At 41.1% G+C, this 26,126-nt stretch overlaps 1 protein-coding gene across 3 annotated transcripts in view; it reads right to left on the bottom strand.

Moving 5' to 3' along the window:
* Positions 1–26,126, bottom strand: part of col12a1b (collagen, type XII, alpha 1b) — a 120,529-nt gene that overhangs the window by 94,059 nt on the left and 344 nt on the right. For all 3 annotated transcript variants that reach the window (XM_080024363.1, XM_080024364.1, XM_080024365.1), the window contains exons 2-13: positions 25,051–25,157; positions 20,622–20,738; positions 19,616–19,756; positions 18,403–18,462; positions 16,796–17,059; positions 15,923–16,087; positions 15,098–15,271; positions 14,538–14,828; positions 13,830–14,432; positions 9,509–9,787; positions 8,655–8,930; positions 6,482–6,754 (exon numbers count right to left, since the gene is read on the bottom strand). In XM_080024363.1, the coding sequence (XP_079880489.1) occupies positions 6,482–6,754; positions 8,655–8,930; positions 9,509–9,787; positions 13,830–14,432; positions 14,538–14,828; positions 15,098–15,271; positions 15,923–16,087; positions 16,796–17,059; positions 18,403–18,462; positions 19,616–19,756; positions 20,622–20,738; positions 25,051–25,123 (2,716 nt within the window). In that variant the 5' untranslated portion in view covers positions 25,124–25,157. The remainder of the gene's footprint in view (positions 1–6,481; positions 6,755–8,654; positions 8,931–9,508; positions 9,788–13,829; positions 14,433–14,537; positions 14,829–15,097; positions 15,272–15,922; positions 16,088–16,795; positions 17,060–18,402; positions 18,463–19,615; positions 19,757–20,621; positions 20,739–25,050; positions 25,158–26,126) is intronic.

Below are 26,126 nucleotides of genomic sequence, written 5' to 3'. Positions count from 1 at the left end.
TTACGAACGGACTGACGCTGTTGACCAATCAGAATCGAGTATTTCATAGACCTGCGTAACAAAAAATACAAAAAGATTATACATTATGAATATATAAATTTTACATTTATTATATATAATTGTTTTGTATTGCTTATGTGTTCATTTGAACACAACTCACAGAAGGTAAGGGTCTCTCTTCTAGACTAGATACTAGACAGTGTACAACAGATTCGTTCTTTCCGTCTTTATACAAAAATATTATTTTCCTGATCGGAGACATTTTGTCAGATGTCTTACAAACACATGCAATGGAAAGCATGTAGTGTATTTAACGGTGCAGTGTGTAGAATTTAGCGGCTTTCGCAACCAAATGAATACCCTTCCCCATGGCGGTGTAACATGGCGGTGCAACATGGTGGTACAGTAGGGCCAGTGTTTGGTTGTCCGCTCTGGGCTACTATAGAAGAAATATGGCGCTGCAACATGGCAGCCTCCGTGAGCGTACCCGCTCCAAGGTAACGAAAACACGATTCTTATTTTCATTGGAATTGGATTATACACTAATTAAAACATACTTATGAATACTTTATTCCATTTCTGCCATGTCCGTTCCCTAAGTTAGACACACCGCACCTTTCATATCGTTGAGAATGGGAGGACGATGTGAGACATTTTGTTTCGTTAAATAATCTTTTTCTTTCACGCTGTGGGACCATTTGGATGTGCTGAATGACTAGATAATCCAAAAAGGACACTGAAGAACAAAAGGGCTCCCCATAGCCGTTAACTCCAGTGAGATACAGATTTTGATGATTTTAGGTATTTATTTATCTATTCATTGTGCATAGTGTAGCACGGAATGGGGGTTAACAGCCGAAGGACCAGAACTGAATCCGAATATGAGATCCGTTCAGGAATTCCGTACGTGACCAAGTCAGGTGTCCAGTCTGTCAACAGCACAAGGCGAACATCTGTACGTATGGCTGCGGTTAAACCTGGAGTCCTTCCACCGCAAGACACTCCTTCTCTAGAGGAGTTTGAAAATCAGAATGTCGCGAGGGACTCAACAAGCGAGGATTCGTTCAGCCTGATCCAGCTGCTCAGCGTTATTTCACTTTATTAAAATTTTTCGATGATGCGTTTTCGCCGCTTTCTGCCCGCCACCTTTCACAGAACGGTCTGCGACATCGTGAACGAAGAGCGAGTCCTGAGCTGAATCAATAAAGCATTTTGGTCAAGAAACGATTCCTCTGAGCCAACGTTTCTAAAAGACAAGAACCAGATATGGAGGAAGCATTGTCAACATCCAATGAGACATAAGCCAACAGACACACTCACAAAGGGAAGATGTTTACACTTTGTGAGGGTTTACAAGAAGTTTTCCCCATACAAAAAGGTAAGTAGTGCATTCAGAGGTACCATTCAGTTCCAGTGTATTGAGTTTACATACGGTGATAAATGTGTCAATTTATCTTTGAAACGTTTTTCAAGTCGATGATCAATTCATAACGCTGGAGAATGACACGTGGTTCATTCTTGGTTCTTTATTTCCAAGACATTTCCCAGCCATTAATCAATTTCAAAAGTATATAATAAAATACACTCCTTTGATTAAATGGAGCTAATCAATCAAAAATGGGAAAGTAGATACAATCTCTAATCAAGCAAACCATCGACTTAACTGCCTCCAGCTTCCACTGCGCTCTCTTTAAAAAACACCCCGAATCTCATTTCACAGATCAGCAAGTCATGCTCTGAGCGCCTTTCTAAATCACGCACCAGAAATAATCCCCCTAGCCCAAGATTCCGTCGCAGCAACTCTGCTCGATATATTCCGCTCAGACTTCCCTCATCTCCTTTGTATTTTTCTGACTGGCTTGGTCAACACAAGCCAGTCACTCAGCGCTGCGGAGACGATGATTCAGCGACTGCTCGCCACTGTTGTTGCTGCTGTTGCTGCTGCCATGTCCGGTGGGGGATCAAGGATCTCTCCCTCTGGAAGGACGACATATGGAGGCTTTCCACAAGATCACATACAGACGGCAGGCGGATGGAATATGGAATATTTGGCAGAAAGCCTCTTAGACTGATTTTTCCAAAGTCCATCGCAGAGCCAAACTAAACAAAAGCTGTACTGGACGGTCTCTCTATCTATCTATCTATCTATCTATCTATCTATCTATCTATCTATCTATCTATCTATCCAAATAGAGGATGCCAGTTCTATTTGGTTGGGTTAGAGGTAGATATGCATATTTCCAACTATCAAAGTACAGTATTCTCAAAAAGATTGCCTCATGTTTCACTCAGTTTTGAAGCAAAAACCAGTTGGTTGTTGGACTCAGGGTCTTGAGAGGGACGTGGACACACATTGTTGGATGCCAGATCGAGGCTCACAGTGAGAGCCGGACTTCCCTGTGCTAATGAGCTCTCCTGGGAGTCAGAAGAATCTGAAACGTCTCTTCATGTTGATGTGTTGTGAGATACATGCGGAAGGAAGGATTCCAGCACGCCTCTCTTCCAGATGTCTCATCTTCAGTGGTGACACAGCCAAGGTCACAGTAAGAACCATTTTAACGTGTTGCCTTAATTTCACCTCTAATACGAGGAAACAGTTTTTAAACACAGTTTAAAACTGCTTTGCAGGAGCTGGATGGGAAACCACAAGGTAATCATGCCCGGGCTACATAAGCATTATGGAGGAGTTCCTATCAGGCTCAGTTGATGGAAAAACAACAATATACTGTAATCTATCTATTGAACTACTCTACATATACCTTAGTTGTCCATTTTTGCAAATAACCGTAGCTTTAGAGCAAACAAGATCTGCCCAAAACTCCTCATGAGTGTCCAATATGATGGTCTGACTGTAATCCATTTAAACTCAGGCACCGACTTCACTTCAAACACAACCTGAACAACCACAGCACAACAGCAGCGAAATAGGAACAACAAGATAAATAGCAGCATGGAACCCGCCTGTGGGGTAAAAACAGACTTTGACCATGGCTCTCCACTCCGCTCCAGAGACTGGTGACCGCTCAGTGTTCAGTGTAACCACAGCTGCAGCAGAATCCATCAACAAACAAAGGAAATGTTCAATGGAACTAAAGTTGGCGGTATACTGTACCACACATGGAGGAAGAGTCTGATGAGTAATAAGAAGAAGTGCCACCGGCAAACACGTCCCCAAACACTGTATTTGCAATGACACAGTGAGGAAATAAAAGCAGGCTTTTTTTTTTCTTGGCTTCTTCTGCCAAACACGTCTTTATTCTTTTGCTCAAAAAGTTCTGTTCCTTTGTGACGCATCAAAACTCAAAAAGAGCCACTCACCGATTCTTCACAGATTTTAAAAGGCCATATTTGAAATGTTAAATGGGTTTTTTTGTACAAGTTGTATGTTCCCTGGAGGTGATGAAACCCGACCCGCCGCTAAAGGCCTCCATAACTGGCCGCAACAGGCACAGCATCCAGTGCCCAGTCAGACCTGCGGCTCCAGTTTAAGCCTCAGATACCCATAAATGTGGCCAAACGTAAACCTTGTATTTCTAGCTGGTAGGACTTTTAAGAGCCCTTTAGGCCAATGAAGTTCATTAAAAAATAACAGTGTCATTTATTTTTCCAAATAACCAACTTATCTATCTTTATGAGAAGTATTTTACTTTATTTTCTTAATCCCTGAAAGAAGAGTCTCTTTCCTGAAGTGCTCAGACGAAGTTGCCCCCGTTCAGCGGCACTGTGATCCGTAGCTCCAGCTAATAAGGAATGGTCCTGGTTTATGTCAAGCCCTTTGGTGTTTATCCAGTATGTTAAAAGTTGGTTAAAAGGGTCAAGGACCTGTGTCTCCTTCATAGATCACACTCTGACACTTTTATGCCAATGGACTCAGGACTCAGACTACCGGTCTCTTTAAACCTATCTAGAATCCTATGAATGACCTTTCCAATGGGCTTTCTATAAACATTTTATCAAGTATAAGATGACTTCCTGTCTCCATAGTTGCTATGTTATTGGTAAGGTAATAACATTTTACAATTGATGAATAGCTGAAATGTAAAAAAAAAAAAAAAAGGAATGTTAACCTGATGATCTTATCGGATTTTCATGAATTTTGGATTGGATTTTGCTCAAAAGGCTAAAAAAACTGGCTTTAAAGGCACTGCTTTAAAAAGAGCTTGACGGTTTGAAATTTGACTTAACTGTATTAAATACATATTTATATGTTTCTTGTTCTACCTTCTGACCGGCAGAATAAAGGATTCAAAACACAAGACTTAACAGAGTGTGACAGAGTGCTACCCACACCAAAATTAAACCTGGTGGAAAAAACAGTAAACTGTATGTTACTGTCCTGCTGTGGAAACCGAGTGCACAGTGCGTCGCTACGAGCGATCTGTTAGAACAGACCCTTGAAGACAGAGGAGACACAACTCAGAGACAAGCAAGCAGAGAGGACATTCCACTGCAGCACTCAGAAGGTGGAAAAGAGGGAGGGAGAGAGTGGGAGAGAGGGAGAGCAGGAGAGGGGGAGAGAAGGGGAGGGAGGGGGAGAGAGAGAGAGGGAGAGAGAGTGGAAGACAGAGAGAACAGCAGAGAGGGGTAGATGGAGAGAGAGGGAGAGAGATGGAGAGAGGGAGAGATGTAGAGAGACGGCCGGATACAATATGATGAAAAGGGTGAAACAGGACGAGAGAAGACAGCAGACGAAGGTGCATCGACATTCAGACAAAAAACACATTGATGGAAAAGTGATGGATTGGAGTCAGTTTAAATTGATTGAGGACGGTGTGTTTGATCTTAATAACATCTACACAGGATTACATATATTTGGATATAGTACTAATATATAGTACGAATATATAGTATAGGATAGTATATAGTACTAATATATAGTAAAGTATAGTATATAGTACTAATATATATTATAGTACAGTATATAGTACAAATATATAGTATAGTATAGTATATAGTATGAATATATAGTATAGTATATAGTACGAATATATAGTATAGTATAGTATAGTATATAGTACGAAAATATAGTATATAGTAAGAATATATAGTATAGGATAGTATAAAGTACTAATAAATAGTATAGTATACTATATAGTACTAATATATAGTATAGTATAGTATATAGAACGAATATATAGTATAGTATATAGTACTAATATAAAGAATAGTATATAGAACGAATATATAGTATAGTTTAGTATATAGTACTAATATATAGTGTAGTATAGTGTATAGTATATAGAACATCTAGTGCTAAAACCCTGCTTTCCTGTTTATACACGTATATGGAGTATTCAAGCAAACCTGACGAGGTGCAGTAAGAGGGGAAATGCATCCTTTGCTTCAAAAGCACATCTTTCTTCAAAGACTCGATATTTAACATGAACATGTTATTTCAGTTAAGTTTTGTTTTTGTTTGTGGGGGTTTTTCTTTGCCGCCGAGAGTGATTCTCGAAAAGCAGTGTTTTTTTTCAGTCGATTTTCTCAAAACAAGTAAAACTTCCTTAATTATATATATATTTTCCAGTATTCTTCTTAATAATCTGTGTTATAGACTTTTCTTTTTTTTTAATTCCATTAAATATAAGACTTAACAAAATAAAGGTAATATAATTGAAATATCAAATTACATGTTAAGGTTGATATTTATGTTAAGGTGGATATTTAGAAAACACAGCTGATAAATAGCTTCTTGAGTGTCGTCTGTAAGTGGTGCAGTAGTGATGTTATTGCAGTCCGTCACAAGATGGCAAATGGTTTCCCCTCCAGGAGAAACACCATCACTTCCCTCCCATCTCACCCCCCCCCCCCCCTCTCTCTCAAACTTCCTTTTCTTCATCTTTGGCCTCCTTTCTAGCTGTTTATCAGTTCTATCTGGCGACTTGTGGAACATTTGACATTTAAACAAGCTCCCTGGACCCGGCCATGCTTGTTTGAAAGATCGATTCCCGCCTGGGGCGCTGTTGGCACCGTGCTCCGGTGGGTTATCTCCCAAATAGGAGCCTTTCTGTGTGGAGTTTGCATGTTCTCCCCGTGCTCACATGGGGTTTCCTCCACCTAACGTCAGTAAGGACCCCCACCAAAAACATGCACACATCATCATCTGACCAGCGATGGACACTTATCACCAGGTCCCCGGGCGCGTCCACGTATGCTGCCCACTGCTCCTGGCTGTGCCCCCGGAGGAAGGACAAGCCAGGATGGGTTAAATGCAGAGGCCTCATTTCACCGGCCACCATCCAAAGCATGTGCATGTGTGTGTGTGTGCGTGCATGTGTTGTAGTGTGGTGTGCTGCGTGACGATTAAAGATAAGGGTATGGCGCCAAATTCCTCGAAAATAAGTTTGGCTCTAACTAACATGCGAGAATAGGAAATTTTGCTTTTAATTCCCTGAAAATTCTCCAGATTTTGCAAAACCTTCTCATAGCTTTCATTTCAAATTTAAATGGAATAACTCTCTACAACAGCGAGCCAGCTGACCTTCTAGGGTGGTTCCCTGTCCGTTGAGTGGGTCCCCCAGGCCGGAGGAGTAGCGTGCCCTCACGGAGAGGTCGTACTTCGTCCCCGGCTGGAGCTTCTTCAGGACGGCACCCGTGGTGTCCCCCTTCACCCCCACCTCCTTCCTCTCCCCCCCAGCGCTGGGGCGGTAAGCCAAGCGGTACTGCTGGACGCCACCCGGCGCCGCCTCCCAGGACAGCTTCATGGAGGACACCGTCTCGTCGGAGACGCGGAGGTCACGGGGCGACGCCCTGGCTGCGAGGAGGGGAAGGTGGAGGTGAATAAATGAATTCTATACTGAATAAATAAATACGTTAGACGACCTAGATCTGATGTCAATTATAGGATTTTAATTATGATCTATTAGGGTTTACAATTAGATTACATTAGATTATTATGGACTACATTCAATTTGACTGGTTCTGATTTGGATCAATAGATTTGACTTGACTAGATCATCCATTTTATCATATATATTAATACTTTCTCTATTCTATTCCACTCCACTGGGCATTGAAGCTTTAACTTCATTAACTTACTTCATAATTGTGCATTTTTAATGCACTGTATTTTAAATACACAGTTAATTCTCACCCCTCTTAAGTTTCTACACCAAATGTAGGCTTGTTGAAGCTGTTTCGACGTATTTAGTGTCAAACCATGTTTCAACAAACTAACGTAAAGGAAGAGGACGGCTGAGAGTGCTCAGAACGAAGACTGTGGCCAAAGGTGGATTCTTTAAAAACACCACATGAGGATGAAAATCATATCTAATATCAACTAAAAATGATTGAATTTCACAGCACTTGAGTAAAAAAAAACACTGAACCCAGAACCCCACACGGCCCTTGCTTCCCTCACGGCCCTGTTTGCCACTTGGCCCGCAACGCTGTAGCTGTAATTGTATTCGACGGCTCCCGGGTTTGAATCAACGTTACTTTGGACGCAAAAGCCATAACTGTCAGAAAAGTCAAATAACTCCCAGTGGCTAATATTCCCAGCCTTGTGCGGTTTAGGCCTGAGAGAGAAACGAGTGGAAAACTTTCAAGCAAAAGGGGAAATCCTGCAAATCCGGAGGCGTGCATCGACCCATATTTCTGAGACCGAGTCACACCACAGTAGCAGTAAGAGTATTGTAGGGTTTTACGAAGAAACACAATCTTATTTGCAAACTGGAATAAAGTAAATCTTCAAATGATGATAAGTTCATATTAAAATCCTTTTTATACATCAAAAACATTTTTGCAACCCAGGCCATTCACTCTATTACAATGCAGTGATAGTATTGAGGCTTTTTTCAGTGTTGTTTAGGAGATCGCCTTGAAAATAAAGGAACTAGAGCAGGGGTCTCAAACTGAAATGACCTGGGGGCCACTGGCCAGGTTGTCTTGTCCATGGGGGGCCATGCTAAAAAATCAAGGGAAAAATAAACTGTCCCTTGGTTTTTATTTAAAAAAAAAAGTTAATTGCTTAATATGTCTAATAAAAATCGACAACAAAATAAAAAAACATTTGTTATATTCATTAAGCAAGATTGCGTGGAGTAGAGCGCGAACAGTGATTTCTACTGGGACGCCTAATGCAAAGTCATACCCCGTGTGATTCCGTGTTCTTACATGGAATCATAAGCGTGAAAAAATAAAATCATTGAGGATTTTAGATTTTAGTGATATTTGTGTTTTGGCAGTTGTTCTCATCTTATAATGAAAAGATTGTAAGAAATATAGTAATTTATAGTGAGATAGAGCTAGCCCTGGTTATAGCTACCCTGGTTCCTGGTTCCAAACATTGACATTTTGACCCATTGTTTAACACAATGCTGAAATTGAAAGCATTGAAAACTGAAAAAAAACAAACTACAATTTTCCACCAAAATTTGACCATAACTCTTCAAATACACTGGATTTGTCATGTTTTTCACAAAAAAAAAATGTATTTGATACATCAAGTGTCCAAAAACCCAGCAAACAAGTCGTAATAATATATACATAGACAATAAATCAAGAATTGTCTTTTATATCAAAACATGAAAGTGAAACAATTGCAAATTGAGAGAGGTCCTAAAAGGCCGCCTGACAAAAATACTTGGAACCAGATCAGCGGCCTCCACAGCAACCAAACAAACGACGGTATAAACATGAGTTTGGAAAATCACCTTCTTTGGTGGTGCCGTCGATCTGCATGTCGGCCGCCGGACCCGACTGGTACTCGGGCGTGACGCTCACTCGGTACGTGGTGTGAGGCAACAGCTCCTGCAGCACGATGCTGGTGTCACCGCCAGGCACCGTGGTCTCCATCCTGGCGCTGTCTCCCCGGACCGGCTCGTAGGTCAGACGATAACGTACTATGGCGCCAGGGGCCGGCAGCCATGACACCCGGAAACTGTCCGTCGTCTCTTCAGATACTCTCAGGTTGCGCACCGGGCCTTTCTCTGAAACAAATGCAACGTGAGTAGTGAGATCAAAGCTGTTTAAGTAGAAGTTGGAAAAAAAACGGATATTCTGCACTCCTATCTGCATACCTATAGGGGCTTTATCAGTGTATATGACAGAATTATTATTTTGAATTATCATCATATTTTTGGTAATTGCAAAGAGCTGAGCGGTGCGAGGGCGTGGCTAATTGGGAGCTACAGCTGCTTGCTTTTCTTCTCCCAATGATAAAAATATCAGTATAACATCAATATTTTATATTATGAAAACCAAACCTTTGCCACAACAAAGTAAAGCAGTAAATCGAAAATTTTCAAATCTCAATGCAGCTGTCATTGAGACATTCATTTCTTCAAACATGAACCAGCACAGCAATATTGTAAGAAACTGTGAGAAACTGTCTGCTGGCCACCCATGTGTTCCTGAAAGCTGGCTACTCGAAACACCAATTGAGTTATTCAAGCTAATTGTAGTGCTGCACTCGCTCCGAGAGGCTTTAAGACATGATTGCTATACTGTAAAACGCTTGATATATCAATGCTGTATTTCTGGTGGTCTGTGCAAGGCAGCGACTGACCTTCCGTGGTGGTTTCGTAGCCGGTCAGGGGGAAGCTGTCTCCTTTGAGGTACTGGGCCAAAACGTTGACCTCGTAGCGGGTGGCGGGGGTGAGGCCAGGGAGAACGGTGGTGAGGGTTTCCCTGGGAACGGACAGGGAGATGAAGTGTCCGTCGGCTTCCTCTGCGGGCCGGAACTGGACCAGGTAGGACTGGACGTTGGAGGCGTCTGTTTGCCACGAGGCCCTGAGCCTCCTGGAGCCCACCTCGGAGAAGGATAAGGACTTTGGGGTCTGGAGCTCTACGATAGATGAAAAGAAAGCGTGTGTTAGATGGGCATTTTGGTCCTAATCAGTCCATATATCCCGTAATGGGAAATGTCAAAACATTTTAAATCCATGCATTATTCATTTCCACAAGTTGAATCGGCAGGTTCATTTTTCTGCAGCTGGTGGATGACGGTAGCAAGTGCAACAATAAAAAGCCATCTGGAGATATGTGGAACTTTCACAGGTTTTTTTTCCCACAAAGAGGAAATACAAAGGCCGAAACAGATTTTCACAGATTGTGGTTTTGGCATAATGATATCATCGGTCTCTAGGGGGCCATGGCTTTGGGCGGGGCAGCCTCCGGCCTGTCCAGAGGAGCAGAGGCCCGTCCGCACTGTGATGAATGGGATTCCAGATCCTTGTGAAGGCTTCATCGGGGTGTGGGAGGTCCTCAGACCATAACATCTAATGGCAGCAGCCACTTCTCCTCACTGAAGCACTTTTGTAGTTCTCTTTGTTTAGAGTGAATGATTATTATTATTACTACTATTATTACTATTATTATTATTATATAAGGATTATATAATCTACAAAATGGACCTTGCATGAGTCAGAGCGTACTGACAGACAATACTGGACGCCTCTTTTGGTATTGAACTACACAGTGATTGTTATCTGGCATTGGATTTTCCAGAGTTGGGTTTAACAAAAAGGAAAAAAATTGGCAAACTCAGTATAGCAATTTTGCTGCTGCTGCTGCTGCAAAAAAGAGGAAACAGTTGAAAATAAACAATAGATCTTTTTTTTGGTAAATTGATGGGCCAAGAATTTTGTGTATACGATCACTCAACTGCATTTTAATGCTCTGAACTCTAAAAGATTAATATTCAAGATATCTTCCCTTCTTGAAGGGATGGGATTTAAATTCTCCACATAATTTAAGTCAATTTCGTTCATTTCTATTTTTTCCACATTTTTTTCTTCTGAATTAATATTTGCAGTGTATGAAACTGCATAGTGACTGATTTGTGATTGACATCACGCCTAAAAACCGCTTGAATTGTGCCCCCTGGCCCCTCCCTCACTCCAGGCAGGTTAAAACCCATGGCTGCATTGGCATCCACTTTTCGGGACATGTGCGTAACACATTGAGGGGACAGGGATGTAATTGTAAGCACATGGACGGCTGTTGGCACCATCCTCTATTCTCCTTGACCACGCAGGGCAAAGATGTTAATAGACTTAAAACTAATGACATATGTGACAATATGTGAATATCTTCAAGGCTGTACTGATAGTTATCATCCAATGTATAATTCCTAATAATGTATTCATTACTTATTGCTTCCATCTATTTTAACCAAATGTTTTACCCTCTTATCCTGCTGCGGATATGTCATGGTCAGTTACAGTATAATAACATCATAAAGAAAATAATACAGATATTATGTGCTCCCCTCCTTTTATCATGAACATAGATTCATCAAACCCATATAGTTAAGAGCAGAATGCATCAATGGACAGACATGACCTCAAACTCTAGCTACTAATTTGGAGCATATTCCAGAATGAGAGAAATTATGTAAACAATTTTTCTATTTAGCTCCCTACAGTTCAAATTCTGGGAGGTTTGAGATCATACTTAGTCAGTTTGTACAAATCAGTAAGCATAACATGACATCATACCAATGGCCAAACATGAAATCACATTATTGAGCTGTTAACACATTTGTATAGCGTTGATTTCAACACTTTGTGCTGTGTGTCCAAAGCCGTGCAACCAGGCAGAAATGTCCTTCCCGCATTTTGCAGTTAAAATGTTTCCCATCACCAGTTTGGCCCCATCCCAGTTTGTGACATCAGAATGCCTCAAAAGAGGCTCTATCTGGATGGGAGGAAGACATTTTTCCCCTTCTACCCACAAGTCTCAGGGGCCAGTTAACAAAGAATTGTTTGCGGCCGCTCATAGCACCATGGATTGCGCATCAGTTGCGCCCCCCATCTGTGCCGTCTCAACGTTCGATTTACAAAAGATATTGCGCTAATGATATGACAGCGTGAATAAGCCCATAAAATTTTGCTGCTGAACTATTTTTAGGTTTATGTGCAGTGACTAAAAAAAGTTTAAATAGTATGACTAAATCTATTATACAGTGGTACCTCGACTTACGACTGCATCTACTTACGACACTTCGAAGACACGAGTACTGATCGTCGCGAAAATTTGTATCAACTTGCGACCGACTGCTCCAAGATACGACCTTGGAAATTTGCAGTTGGCGCGTCGGCGGCCAGTCAGCAGTCAGTCAGCGGGCGACCTACATCGTGTGTGCACGTAATTCAAGGCCTATCCATATTTTTTTCATATTTACTGTGTTTGTGCTGTGTATTTTGTTTATTTTCAGCCTTCATGATGAGTCCTAAGAAGAAGGATGATGGTAAAAAGAAAAGGGCAATGATTCCCATTGAAACTAAGAAGGAAATCATTGCTTCGACATACGACTGTTTTAACATACGACCAATCTTATAGAACGAATTACGGTCGTAAGTCGAGGTACCCCTGTAAAACGTACTCTTCCCACACAGTTCATTTATTAGATGAATCAAATGTGTTGTATTATATATATATATATACAGTATGTATATATATATATATATATATATATATATATATATATATATATATATATATATATATATATATTTTTTTTTTTTTTTTTTTTTTTTTTTTTTTTTTTTACTTGTGAAATTCTAGTTCACACTGAATCTTAATATTACAATGTATAATTTATGACAGTTAATTTGATATATTTTACTCTACCACCAAGTTCATTTTTTCAGTGCGGGCCGGACGCCGCAGCCTTTCAGGTGCACCAGGCCTGTGCGGAACTGTCCATGGTCCTATACAATAAGGGTCAATGCCATCTGTGGTTCAATGCCAATTTTTACCACTTTGTCGCTATTCCCTATAATGTTTTGTTGTTTTTTCGAGATCTTTTGAGTTTAATATAAATTATAGCACTGTTTTTTGACAACGTTTGTGTGGCCGCTTCGCCTACCACACACCACCCAAGTGGCGTTTTCAGTGACCTCCGGCACAGACGACAGGGTTGTCACACCACCACCACCAGACACACCAGTTTATTGTAGAGAGTGGGCTAGGTTAAACACGCCCAGGAGCAGATGTACATGCGCATGACAAGAGCTCCTCTGAGTGTGTGTGGGGATCGGGGTTTTACCTGTTGCACATTAGACCAATCAACGAGCAACAGGTATGCAGCCACTCTGATCCTAGGCCAAATTACCTAGACCAAGCACAGGTGTGGCTGCTCAAACCACAACATCCCCACACCACAGTTTGTAATGTGTTTTTTGTGCAATAAATTATTCAAAGTTTCAACAAGTTGCTTTTGGGGTGCATTTTGAAAACCCCCACAGACTGCTGCGCGTCCCACTACCTACAGATACCGTGACAGTAATAACAAATGTAATAATAATGTCAAAATATTATTTACAGATCACTGGTAAGGCTGGGCGTAACACCCCTTATAAATGCGCTTCAATTGCACCAGCTCTCTGAAGACGATTGCACACCGCTGCCCTTTTCTTTTTTTTTGGTCTCCATGCAGTTACCACCAGGTCTCTGCAGATGGTAATAATTTATCTCTATCTATGTGTGGCTATGAGCACCGGTGTTTGTGAATCGGACGTTTTTTGCGACGAGGCTTATTTGCATAGAAAGGGGCCAATTTTGCACCAAATGTATGAATAATACCTTATTTAAATATTTACAAATAGCACCAGCGCATTGAGACGCTATTTGTGTGGCACCCAGTTCGGGGTGTATTTCACTGTTTGCGGGTGCTTTGTGATTAGATGTTACTTTTTGTGTTATTTGCTCAGGTTTAGCAGCCGCAAAAGCTGCGCAATCCTTTTGTGAATTTGCCTCTCAATCTTCAGAAACTGGTGTGCTTTTCATTACTCTTAAAACAATGCGATGACATTAAAGAGAACACATTAAACAATCTAGAAAAGTAGTTTTCATAGGTGAAGGATGAGGGTTATATCACTTACGTCTCTTGTGAATGTTGCGAAGTTCCTGTTCAATCCTCAGGCAGATGGACTGCGTGAGTTCTTTGGAGATCCTCTGAAAGGCGTCAAAGTCCTCAACGGTGTACACGTGGGTGTCTGCGGGGGTGTTGGCGATGGCTTCCAGCTCTGACCGGACAGCGTCCTTAACACCCACTGCAAAGATCTCCACATCGGCATTCCTCAGCTTGGTGGCCGGTTCCTTGAATGCGTCGGAAGACTTCCCGTCAGTGATGAGGATGGTGACACGGGGGACGTTTGCCCTGGACCCCCGGTTGGCCAGGAAGATCTTATCCCTCACGTAGGTCATGGCCCTGCCGGTGTTGGTGGAGCCCCCGCGATAGGGGAAGGTCCTTACGGCCTTCACCACAGCGCTCAGATCATGGTGGGTGTTGAGGTAGAACTCTGTGTGAGGGTCCCTGCTGTACTGAACTAAGCTGATCTGCACCTTGTTCGCCCCGATGTCAAAAGTGTTGACCAGCACCTCCAGGAAGGCCCTTACTTTGGCGAAGTTGGCGAGGCCAATACTGTACGAGCCGTCCACCAGTAGGACGACGTCGGCTTGTACGTCCATTCCGAGGGAACATTCTAAAACGGGGCCAGGGATGGAAAACATTTTGGAAAAAAAAAAAAATTGTTTAGACTAGGCAAGTGGGTCTCCTGTTAAAATATGAATGTGCATCGTTTACCTACCCAAGGAAACTTTGACCGGCTCTGTCTTCTCCATGGCCACGATGGGCTCACTGGGTGTGAGGCCTTTGAGGGCAAACAGGCTGATCTGGTATTCTGTATCCGGGGACAGGTCTCTCACCAGGACTGAGGTCTGGCCGTGGCCCACGTACAGCTCCTGCCGCTTGCTACCAGTCATCATGGGAATCATCTGCAGCTTGTAGCCCGAAACATCTCCAATGGAAGCATCCCATATCAGCCGCATGGACTTTGAGGCCAGCTCCAGCACTTGAAGGTTAGATGCCGGCTCAACGACTAGAAAAATCAAAGGCAAAAACGTAATCATTTGTTTGCTGAATCTAGTGCTGAGGCAGGACCTCACATAGAGAATAAAAAGACAGTGTAAGAAAAAGGATAGACGGCAGATTATAGAAAAGCCATTTATGGCTTTCACAGTTATGGCTGGAGTGTGCCTAGGAGTGTGCTCATTTTTGTTTCCATTCCATCAGAATAATCTTCAAACTGAAAGCAGGCAGCGATTTGTCTTCAGCTACATTAGACATCACGGCCGTCGTCCTTCTCACCTTCATCTCCGCTGACGAGCGAATTCAGCTGGTCGTCGACACCAGCACACACTTGGGTAATGAGCGCTCTCTGGACATCCTTGATCAACTCAAAGTCGGCAACGCTGTAGATGTGGGTTCTGTACGGGGTGGAAGCCATTAGCTTCATCTCCTTTTCTTCTGCCTCTTTGATCCCTGGAGTGAGCAGAGGGCAAGAACATCAAAGTCGCATTGGGAGTATAGCACACGAGCGCTTATAAAAAATGGGGAAATGTTCCATACAGCCATTGCAATCCTGACGGCTTGCCAGATTCAGGACGCATGCTCAGTCCGAGTTAAACAGCAACAGCAGTAAACACTAAGCAGGGCTTGTAAAGTCGGCGGTGACATGAAGATGATTCTAAGAGTCAGGAGAAACTGATGTATTCGTTCCAAAATTATCAATACTGGAAAAACTGAAACAGTTTTCCACACAAAAAAATGTAACCAGCTGTATGAAAACTCGGTTCAGATTTCAGCTATATTTGAGTTATACATGGGAAAATATACAGCTGTGAAGGGCGTTTGTTGCCCTTCGAGAAGAGGGTGACTGCAGGGTGACTGAGATAAAGAGGGATTTATGCTTTTAAATCCCTCTTTATATCAGTCACCCTGCAAATTTTATTCAAGACTTTTTAAGATCTTTTCAACATCGATTCTAATGTTTAATAAGGCTTAAAACGTTCATGATTTTGAAGGCTTGAGGCTATTGTTAAGGCTTAAACGTTGCCAAAAGTAGGAGTTTGTTCTTTAAAGATAAAATAATGCATCTAAAAAGGCATGAAAAGGGTTTATAAGGCAGCTTACCGAGGACAAATATCTCCACCCCCATGTTCTTGAGCCTTTTGGCGTAGCTCTCCACCATGTCTTGAGATTTTCCAGCTGTGATGATCACAGCCACTTTGGGGAAGCTCGTCCTGGCGCCCGCGGCCTCAGTGAAAGTGTTTTTCACAAGGTAGTCCAGGGCGTCACCTATCACACGGAGAGCAATATATCTTATTCTACCTCAAGCTGCAGGCGTTTTATTACAAAGACCACAACTCATGATGTCTCAGGGCCTTGTTGGGAAACGCATTTCCTCCAAATGTTAATTACCACTGTTCTCACACATAAAGCACATTTTAAACACCCATGAATCACAAGAAAAATCTGGACAGTGCGCTTTCCAGATCGCTAGTGATTCTTACTGGTGCTCAGAAGTTCTTTCTACTCAATTTCCTGCAAGTCTCCCACTTTCTCCCTTGTTTCTCTTCACAAATGTACTATGTGAACTCAAAAAATGCTAATTTCAAACACAAAAAATGACTGATCTCTGTATCAGAAGGTAAATCTATGTATCAGAAATTTAGTATTCCAGGTATAAAGTGGTAATCCTCATTCAATGTATTTGCGTTTTGCATTCTGTTCCATAGTTGGTGGCGTGGCCCGCCTTCCCCGGTAAGAAAACAAAGATCAATAAGCAAGTAAGTAAGGAATTGTTTTGAGAAAAGAACTTCACTGTCTTGGAGCAAAAAAATGGTTTTGAATGGAATTCTGGGACTTTAAGCATAATCCACCTGACACAGATGATCTCATGGATAACCACTTTAACATCCCCTTGGTGTTAATCTCAGTAAAGCTGTGTAAAAGTTGACTTCAGTCTCACACTGGGGGCCTCCGCCCTCCAGAGGGTGGTGTTACCTGTCAGGGTGTTTCCTCCCTTGTAGGGCAGCGTGCCGATTGCTCGCAGGAGTTCCCTCCGGGTGAAGTGTTGGTTCATGTTGAACTCGGTCCTGGTGTCGTTGCTGTACTGGACCAGGCCCACGCGTGTCTTGTCCTCTCCGATGTCGAAGGCGCCGGCCATGGCAGCCATGAAGTTGCGGATGTATTTGAAGTTGTTTCTTCCAACGCTTGACGAGCCATCCACCAGAAACACCAGGTCAGCGATGGCACTGACAGGGCATTCTGGGAAATGAGAATTATAGGAGAGAGAGTTCAAATGCAAAAAGTCAAATGCAGCTAAATGCATCTATCTGTCTGTCTATCCATCTGTCTTACATCTATCTATCTATCTATCTATCTATCTATCTATCTATCTATCTATCCATCTATCCATCTATCCATCTATCTATCTATCTATCTATCTATCTATCTGTTTATCTATATGCATTCTTGGGTTAAGTTTCCAGTGCAGGTCACAACAAGCCTGAGAAGGCCCCAGTCTGGATTCTGTAGGGTCCTTGTTAAACCAGTGTCTGCAAAGGTTTCCAGTTCTCTCAGCACTTTAGGGCCAGGCTCTCCTCTTCTCTCCTGAACCTTAAAGCAGCTGCTTGCCCTCCACCCTCCACCCCCCCCACCACCCCACCCTCCCCGCCCTCCACACTCAGCATGTGCAGACGGCTTCAGATTGGCATGGCGGGCGAGGATGACTCCATCAGAGGCAGCAAACCTAATTAGTGACCAAATCCTTTTGCTGTTCATACAGTGTCTTTAATAAATTATTTTCTTACTATACAATGGGCTATTGTATGTGATGTAGAAACGTCTTGTTTACTGTTGGTCCCGTTCCACCAGCGTGAGCTCAGAACAGAGGGGAGTTTTCAAACTGCTGAAGTCGGAGGGAAGTGTTTAGTTTGTCATCATGGACCATTATTAAAAATAAAAATGATGCTTAACCGCTTAACCCTTTGTATATAATAATATATATAGTATATAGAATATATATATATATATATATATATATATATATATATAGTATATATAATAACTGTCACAGTTATTGCCTTTGATAACAAACTGCATCTTTTGTATTTTTTCACTCGTAGCTCATAGAAACCAGCAGGGAAAGCCTGAGCAGATTCTGAATTTGCCAATATGTCGCCGAGATTTCATCAACAGGAATTTGAGGACAAATTCTTGTCTTCTTGGTGTTGCCCACGTAGAAACATATTTTAAAAGTTTAGTGATAACTGTGATTTTTTTTTTTATATAAAGCAATCTAATTTAAATTTGTAGATTGTTTTATTCTTCTATTTTACATTACATTTTACATACATAGAGTTCACTGAATTGAAAAAATTATGAATCAGACTTATCACTGAGTTTGAGCTGTATGAAATTCAAAAAAAAATTAGAGTAAAGAGTAAAGTTTATTTAGGTGCTAAAACAAAGGCAGAAGTTAATATATAGCAAAACATCGAAAAAAATAAACCCAAAACTCCAGGAGATTGTTTATCTAAGCATGACCCCCCTGGGGGGAATAAGGGTTAAAATATGGATCAAATAAGGGGAAATAAAAACAGACTTACTGACTGAATCTGCGGGTTGGGGTTTCCGAGGAGCTGCTCCGGTGACGCCACTTGGCTGGACTGAAAGACAGAGGGACCAGTCGATAAGAGGGTGTTCCATGAGAGCATAACACTGAATATCATTATTATGTTATTTATTTAGGCAGAGAAAGCATTATAGAAAGTTCATCGTTCTAGATCTTGAGTCTGTGAGGGTAATAATGCATTCAGCCAATGACTTGTGTTTCCTATCAGCTTTTAACAGGCACCAGATCCACATGATATTTAATGGCATCAACCATATACTAAGAAAGGAAAATTAATACTGTCATTTTGGGGGAAAAATCATATAACACAACAATCAATCTGTATTCTGTAATTTTGCAGGGGTGGGGGGGTTCTCTAAGCACGGACACAATGAACTGGCAGGACAGCACCCCCACACCGCTGATGTCACCCCGTTCCGCCAGACTCTCACAAATCCAGAGTTTAAACCATCCCAGCCTCCCCCATTTAAACAGCTCAGATTAAATCAGGCTGCACCGCAAACACTGATTGTGCAGCTGGCCAGTCCCTACCACAAGATGACCCCCAGCAGGGTGGTCCGGTCTTGCGTCACTCTGAAGGGGGTTATTTTAAGATAATGGACAGCCCGCACATTATCCTACTTATTACCCAATAAAATAATACATTGAGATGGAATATTCATTTGGAATATTTCGATAACTAATATAACTAGTTATCAGACTTTAAAGGAAGCTCTTAACCTACTCACTAGTGAATAAGTCTGCTAAGAAAAAAAGGTTCCACCACAACAACTATTCTAGTTAAAAAAAAATTATTAATAACAATGATAATGATAATAATAATAATAATAATAAGAAGAAGAAGAAGAAGAAGAAGAAGAAGAAGAAGAAGAAGAAGAAGAAGAAGAAGAAGAATTGTTATTATTATTATTATTATTATTGTTGTTGTTATTGTTATTATTATTGTCATCATCATCATAATAATAATAATAATTATTATTATTATTATTATTATTATTATTATTATTATTATTATCATTATTATGAATAAAAAAAAATTATGTAGAATAGTTGTCGTTGTGGTGGAACCTTTTTTTCTTAGCAGACTTAATTACCTTCAACCCGGACATTATGTTCATGCTGGCGACCGACGTTAAAACACCTTAAAAAAAAAGCTGTTAACTTTGGTAAATGGACACGCAACTCACTGGTAATCTGGCCTGAGGTGGGGAGACTCTCCTCTGATCCGCTGAAGGCCGTTATGGCCACACGGTAGTCCACGCCTTGACTCAGGTCCGAGATTGACGTTTTAGTGGCCGAGGCGGGGAGCATCAATTCTTGAGGTTCATCTGTGAGAAAGGAGACGGTCGAACGGGAATTCATTTGGGCATCGTTTAATTATTTTGTTTGACCAAATTCATTATAACACAGTTATGTTTTTTTTACTTAAGTTGTTATCCTATTATAGTTTATGTGTATCCAAAACCAACCGACAAATCTAATTGTCTTTACCCCATTAACAAAGATTTGCATTAATATTAAGTACAAACAAATCACAGGTTCCCTTTGATCATTCACTTGTTTTTCATATAAAACATGTTCAAACTGTTTTCATTTCTGTACAAAACTAGACATAGTCTACAATAGCACATCTGTTTTACTAAGGCCAAGATTTTTAAGATTCTTTAAAACAAGCTTTAAAATAATCGGTCAATCCTAACAGGAGGGTAAAATTGATTTCAAAGATTTCTCATAAAATTATTTATAATTATAATTTCATGAAATTATAAATATTATTGATTATTTATAATTAACATCGGAATTTCCTCCCGGGCATTAATAAAGTGTGATCTTATATTATCACTTAAAAGAGAAATCTGTTAAAACACAATTATAGGTTAAAACATGCTGTAGTGTCCTTGAGCAAGACACTTTACCCCTAATTGCTCTTGATGACTGCGTCCGTCTGTGTTTAAATAATTGTAAGTCGCTTTGGATAAAAGTGTCTGCTAAATGTAATGTAAAATAATGTAATGTAATGTAAAACTATGAGAAGGAAATTCCCTTAGCAGGTATCTCGAGGTTTCATTTCCGTCTGTAAAAACTTTCCAGGCAGCGTCTGGGTGTGAGGACTCGGTGGTAATGTTTGGGAGCAGCCTGATGGAACTCGCCAGTGCTTGTTTGTTTTGGTTTTCTTTACGACGTTTCACCCACCTGCGTCCGAGCTCACATGGACCCTGAAGCCCTCAACCCTGGACGCGGGTCTGGACCACGTCATCTGTACTGTGTTCTCATTTAAAACCTTAAATCTCAAATCTGAGGGTTGGTCCACTGCGGAAAAAAACCCCACACAGAAAGTTAATGCCAGACTGTGAAAAGGTGAATAAATGTATTATGTTTGGAAAATAGTTGGTTTTGTGTGCAATGGGAAGGGGGGGGGGGGTGTTGGGATAGAGGGGATAGAGGGGGGTTCTCGACAGCCGACACTTCAGAGGGTGAAGTTTAAACACGGATGGCTGTCGGAGGAAACACGGGACGACACAAAAAAAAACACAACCGAGAGGAGGTGGAGAGGGATGGAGGAGCCATTTTGTAGGAAAAATGACGTCTGTTTGAGCGATCAAAGCAAATGAGGCCGAACGCTCAAGCAACACCGTGAGAGACACCACGACGACGACAACAACGACAACAACGACAACAACGAGAATCCATGAGATTCAATGAAAACAACACAAGCTCGCCAGCAGAGTTGGGTGGTAGATGATCATACATAATGGAGATAAAGTAATCAGATTACCCAAAAAAGGCAACTGTGAATGTAATCAACCAGGTCATATTTGATCAAAATGCGTGATTGGATTACATGTTTAAAGATCACACGATTACTTCTCAATGTTATTAATTACTACAATTAATTGCTAGAATTACTCTGAATAATTAGCCCTATAGCATGCTTTTCTGTAGCAAACAGCAAAAGTTTCAGAAAGGTTTTTCAAAAATGAAAGCATTAAAGTTTCCTGCCGTAATGTTATGCATTAACAGTGTGGATTACGCACATTTTGGTATTTTTTAGTATTTTTGGAGCTTATAGAGCTTATTGTGCGTAATCACCGGATGTCATGACATTTCACTGCATATATGTATGACCGTATGTATATGTATGTGACAAATAATCTCTTGAACTTGAACTTAGAAATGTGACATTTTAATGCTATGATTTTTGTTATTGTTTAAAAAACGTTTGCCATTTGCTAAATAATAGCATACATTCAATAGTCTTGAAGAGACTTGAATGTAATTGTTATCATGAATAATTGCTAATAATTTACAATAATTAAAAAATACGAATAATTACAAAATAAAAAACACATACAAATAAACAAACAGACAGACAGACAGACAGACAGACGGACGGAGGGACGGACGGACGGACGGACAGACAGACAGACAGACAGACAGACAGACAGACAGACAGACAGACAGACAGACAGACAGACAGACAGACAGACTGCAGACAGACAGACAGACAGACAGATAGATAGATAGATAGATAGATAGATAGATAGATAGATAGATAGATAGATAGATAGATAGATAGATAGATAGATACATACATACATACATACATACATACATACATACATACATACATACATACATACATACATACATAATACATTAGGTAATTATTACCATGTAGGTAATTAGTAGATAAGTAAAGCAATCTGACCCGACCCTACAGGTACATCTCAGCTGGCTAGGGCTTAGTGAGCTACTCCAAAAAGAATGGATTTAGCTGGAAAATCTAAATAAAAGAGTGAAAAAGACAAGATGAACTTGAGAATCCGACAACAACAACGACAACAACAACACAACAATCTAGTCACTGCCCAGGTAGGCGACCCAGCATGGAGCAGTCGGTCCATGACCTCAATCCAGCGCATGACGTTGAATTGACACTCAAACAAAAACCCAGTTGCGCTGATTATACAATGGATAAGGTTCATCAACCGACGAATCGCAACGCCATCCATTGCAAACCTCATAAAAGAATACACAGCGTCACGGAAGACGTGTGTACGTCTTTTCTCAGGGAGTTTTTATACCTTTTTTTTTTTTTTTTCAGTGACCTGCACCAGAGGTTCTTACAACGTCGCGTTTGGCTCGGGAACTCCGATTCTGAAAAAACCACTGAAACGTTCGGAGGCACTCGGGGAAAGACCCCCCCCCCCCCCAGGTTCCCGGAATGCCGAGATCCCAGAAACCCATCACATCCAGGGTCCCGAGCCATCGTTTTAGGAACCGCCGGCGCTCGTGGTGTCACGAAAGACAAAGGGGAAAAGAACAAAACAATAGAAGAGAGACGACAACACTGAGAATGTGGTTGGTGACGCCGAGTGGCGTGCACGGGTACATGGAAAGTTGTTCGCGACAACTTGGGGAGAGGGGGAGGTGGAGGACTCCATGTAACACGGTGGACCACATCGCATCGGAAAATATTTCATAGTGATATTCTTCCTGCAGGGTCCAGCAGGGGGGCGCCATTACACTTGTGCAAAATGCTATAATAATGGGAATGGGAAATATGTCCCCAAATAATCCTCTACGATCTAAATAGCTGACTAGGTTACACAACATTTAACTATTTAACTAAAACTAAATAAGTATATCACAACAGTTAATTAACAGTGGATAGAATAGAAATAATCGTAGACTAGCTAGAGTCACAAAGAAAATGAAATAAGTGCTATTCTGGGAATGAAGAATATCATTGCGAAATATTTTGTGAAGCCCCAACTCAGAGCGGCAGGCGACCTGAGCCGAGCTTGACCGGTTTGGAGGGGTAACAGGACGGATTTAGGGAGGATCCACCAACCTGGAGAAACAACGCAAGGACCTGCGGGGCCGGGGGCCAGGAGCCCGGGGCCGGGGAAGGAGGGGGATGTGCGTCCGTTTCCGGAAAAATGCCCAAAAAACACGTACTCGCGCTCCGGCGCTTTTTCAACTGGAGCACGCGCGCGAGCGCACGCACACGCACGCACACACACACACACACGCACACACACACACACACACACACACGCACACACACACACACACACACACACACACACACACACATTTGCACGTCCACACGTTCTTGTCCCAAAGCGTCTCCTCACACCCACTCCCGCACTCCAGTTCGTTTTGAATCCAGTTCCTCAGTCTCTCTCTCTCTCTCTTTCTCTTTCTCTTTTCACCAAACACCTAGAAGTGTTCTTCCACCGGACGCCAAACCCCATGAGTCCGGTCTCAACATGTCAACCCTTCCCAAATGGGCTGCGTTGAATTAAAAACACACCACGACCGCACGGCACCTTGACCTCTCAGAGGTCCGCGCGGCTTCTGGGCAGCGTCGGTTCCTGCGGTTTAACGGGGGGTTTCTAAACGTCACCGTGAGGTCTTTCTTTTTTTAGGAAGCTATCGTTATGTTTCCATTTGTGTAATCATCTACATCATTGTTTTGCTCAGGGAATGTGTGGTGGTAGTTATGTAGTGTGAGTTCTTTGTTACGTTACTTAAGCATATTGAGTTTTTAGAGACTTCGGGCTTTTCCTCCAATGCATTCCAAAGTAAATATCTGTACTTTAAATATTACTACTATATATTAAATACTTTATAATACTTTATATAGCTAAACAGTTATTTTAGTTTTTTCATTATTGTAATCAAGATTTGTTTTTATATTTGTAGATTACTATCACCACCTGTCGTATTTTTTTGTAAATTAAAATCAAGATCTGCAGAACCAAGGTCACAGTATTATCTCCTTTGTTATATCGGGACACTGGATATGATCAGTACTTTTTATTTTTAACACTTAAAGTGCATTTCGGAAAAGTGAAGGTTATACTTTCTTTCTTTTTTGCCGGAGTGGACGTACAATATTGATAATGTGGTATTTCCACTTTCACTACTTTTTTACTTTTGGTAAAAGCAGAAGTATTTCCCTTTGTTCCGACCTCACTGGGAAATAATGATAAACTCCTAGTTTGCTTTTCTGTTCTATCAGGAAAAGAAAAATGACAGACAAAGGAAACTTGGCCCCTTGCCTTGTTTCTTTTCTTTTACTGATTCAACCGTAGACATGGATTTTCAGAAACCAGATTTGGAGAAAGTGCGCCCCCTGGCGGCAGCAAGAATAGATTACATCGACCCAGAGAGGGAAGCTCCACGACCCTGTCTGAAAGGGTACAATTCAATTCAATCCCTCTTTCAGCTGGGGTCTGAACTCACTCATTGAGATGAGACCAAACCAAAGGTTTTTGGAGTGATCTCCATACTCTTTAGCCACGCCCCCCCGACATCCAACTATTTGCTAGAGACAGATCATTGGGGTATTTTGCCAGATGTCAAATGAACAAAGTGCTGAAGAAAAGAACAAAATCATCAATCAAGAAAACATACAATGAACTTCAAACTTCAAATTCAAACGCATTTTCATTAATGATTTTATTCACGCAAACTCAACACTGACTGCAATAACATCAGTTAGGCCGATGGTAGAAGTGGTAGAAGGAAGACATTTCTGCATGGTCTATTGCATACATTTGAAGGCAGAGGGGTGGGAGGTGGAATTCAAGCGGAGAAGGAGAGTCTTTACCTTCGGGTTGGGCCTGGGTGCAGCACAGCAGAGCTGCGACGAGAGCAGCCAGAGACTGCAGCCTGAGCTTCATGTCAACCCCCTGGATCAGCAGAACATGAAGGGGCCTAGACAGGAGCCAGGGGTGACATAAGAACGTGACCCGGTGTCCTAATTTGTAATTTCCAGACTTATTACATTTACATTTTATATTTTATGATTAGAGACCTTAGTTTAGAGGCCTTCATTTTACATTTTTAACACACCATGAAATGTTAAGAAAAGGCTAAAAAGGCATGGGCTTAATAATCACTTTCATCCACTTTCACCGACACCCACCCACAACTTAATTGGGTTAAATAGGTATGAGACAATATAATTATACATTTGTTCCACTATTTCACAGCCTAAAACAACCTAAAACAGACATTAAATGTGGTTAAACGGTCGAGGATTAAATAATGGCAAAAATGAGACGACCACCCCTAAACCTCTTCTCTCAGTTTTTATCTCTTTATCAGACCCAGTTCCTCTTTAATGTTTTTAATTAAATGTTTATAATCGAATATATGATATAATATAGTATATGATAATATAATCTCTGTTGACAGACTCACCAACTTCAAAAATTGGAAGAAACACTTCCCTCAAACCCTCCAGACATAAAGCATTTTGGTGATGTGCGTAATTACGTACTAGACTGGCGATGGAATAAAGTCGTTTTGACCAAATTATCCAAATTCGCCTCAGAAATAATGAGTTAAAATAAGATAAATATCACCAATAATACTATATATTTTTTAAAACCAAGAAAAGAGCAATTATACATAAATAATCACATTACAATAAGGTCCCAAGTGAGAATGAATAGATTTTTCCAGACTGAAAGTAGATTTCTAGTATGTTAAAAATGTATATTTCAGCCCATTTGTACTTTTTTTGATAGCATTGTTGAAGGGACTAATTTGAAGTACAACTATTTTATACTAGTAGTATTCTTGTTAAAGTGCGTTATTTTGGTCAAAAATATATAGAAAAATATATTTTTCATATATTTAAGCAGGTGTTAGGCACAATTTCTAACAAACTAATTACAT

This window comes from Zeus faber (genome assembly GCF_960531495.2).
Source record: "Zeus faber genome assembly, chromosome: 2".
Classification (NCBI taxonomy): Eukaryota; Metazoa; Chordata; class Actinopteri; order Zeiformes; family Zeidae; genus Zeus; species Zeus faber.
This window is presented reverse-complemented; position numbering and strand designations above follow the sequence as displayed.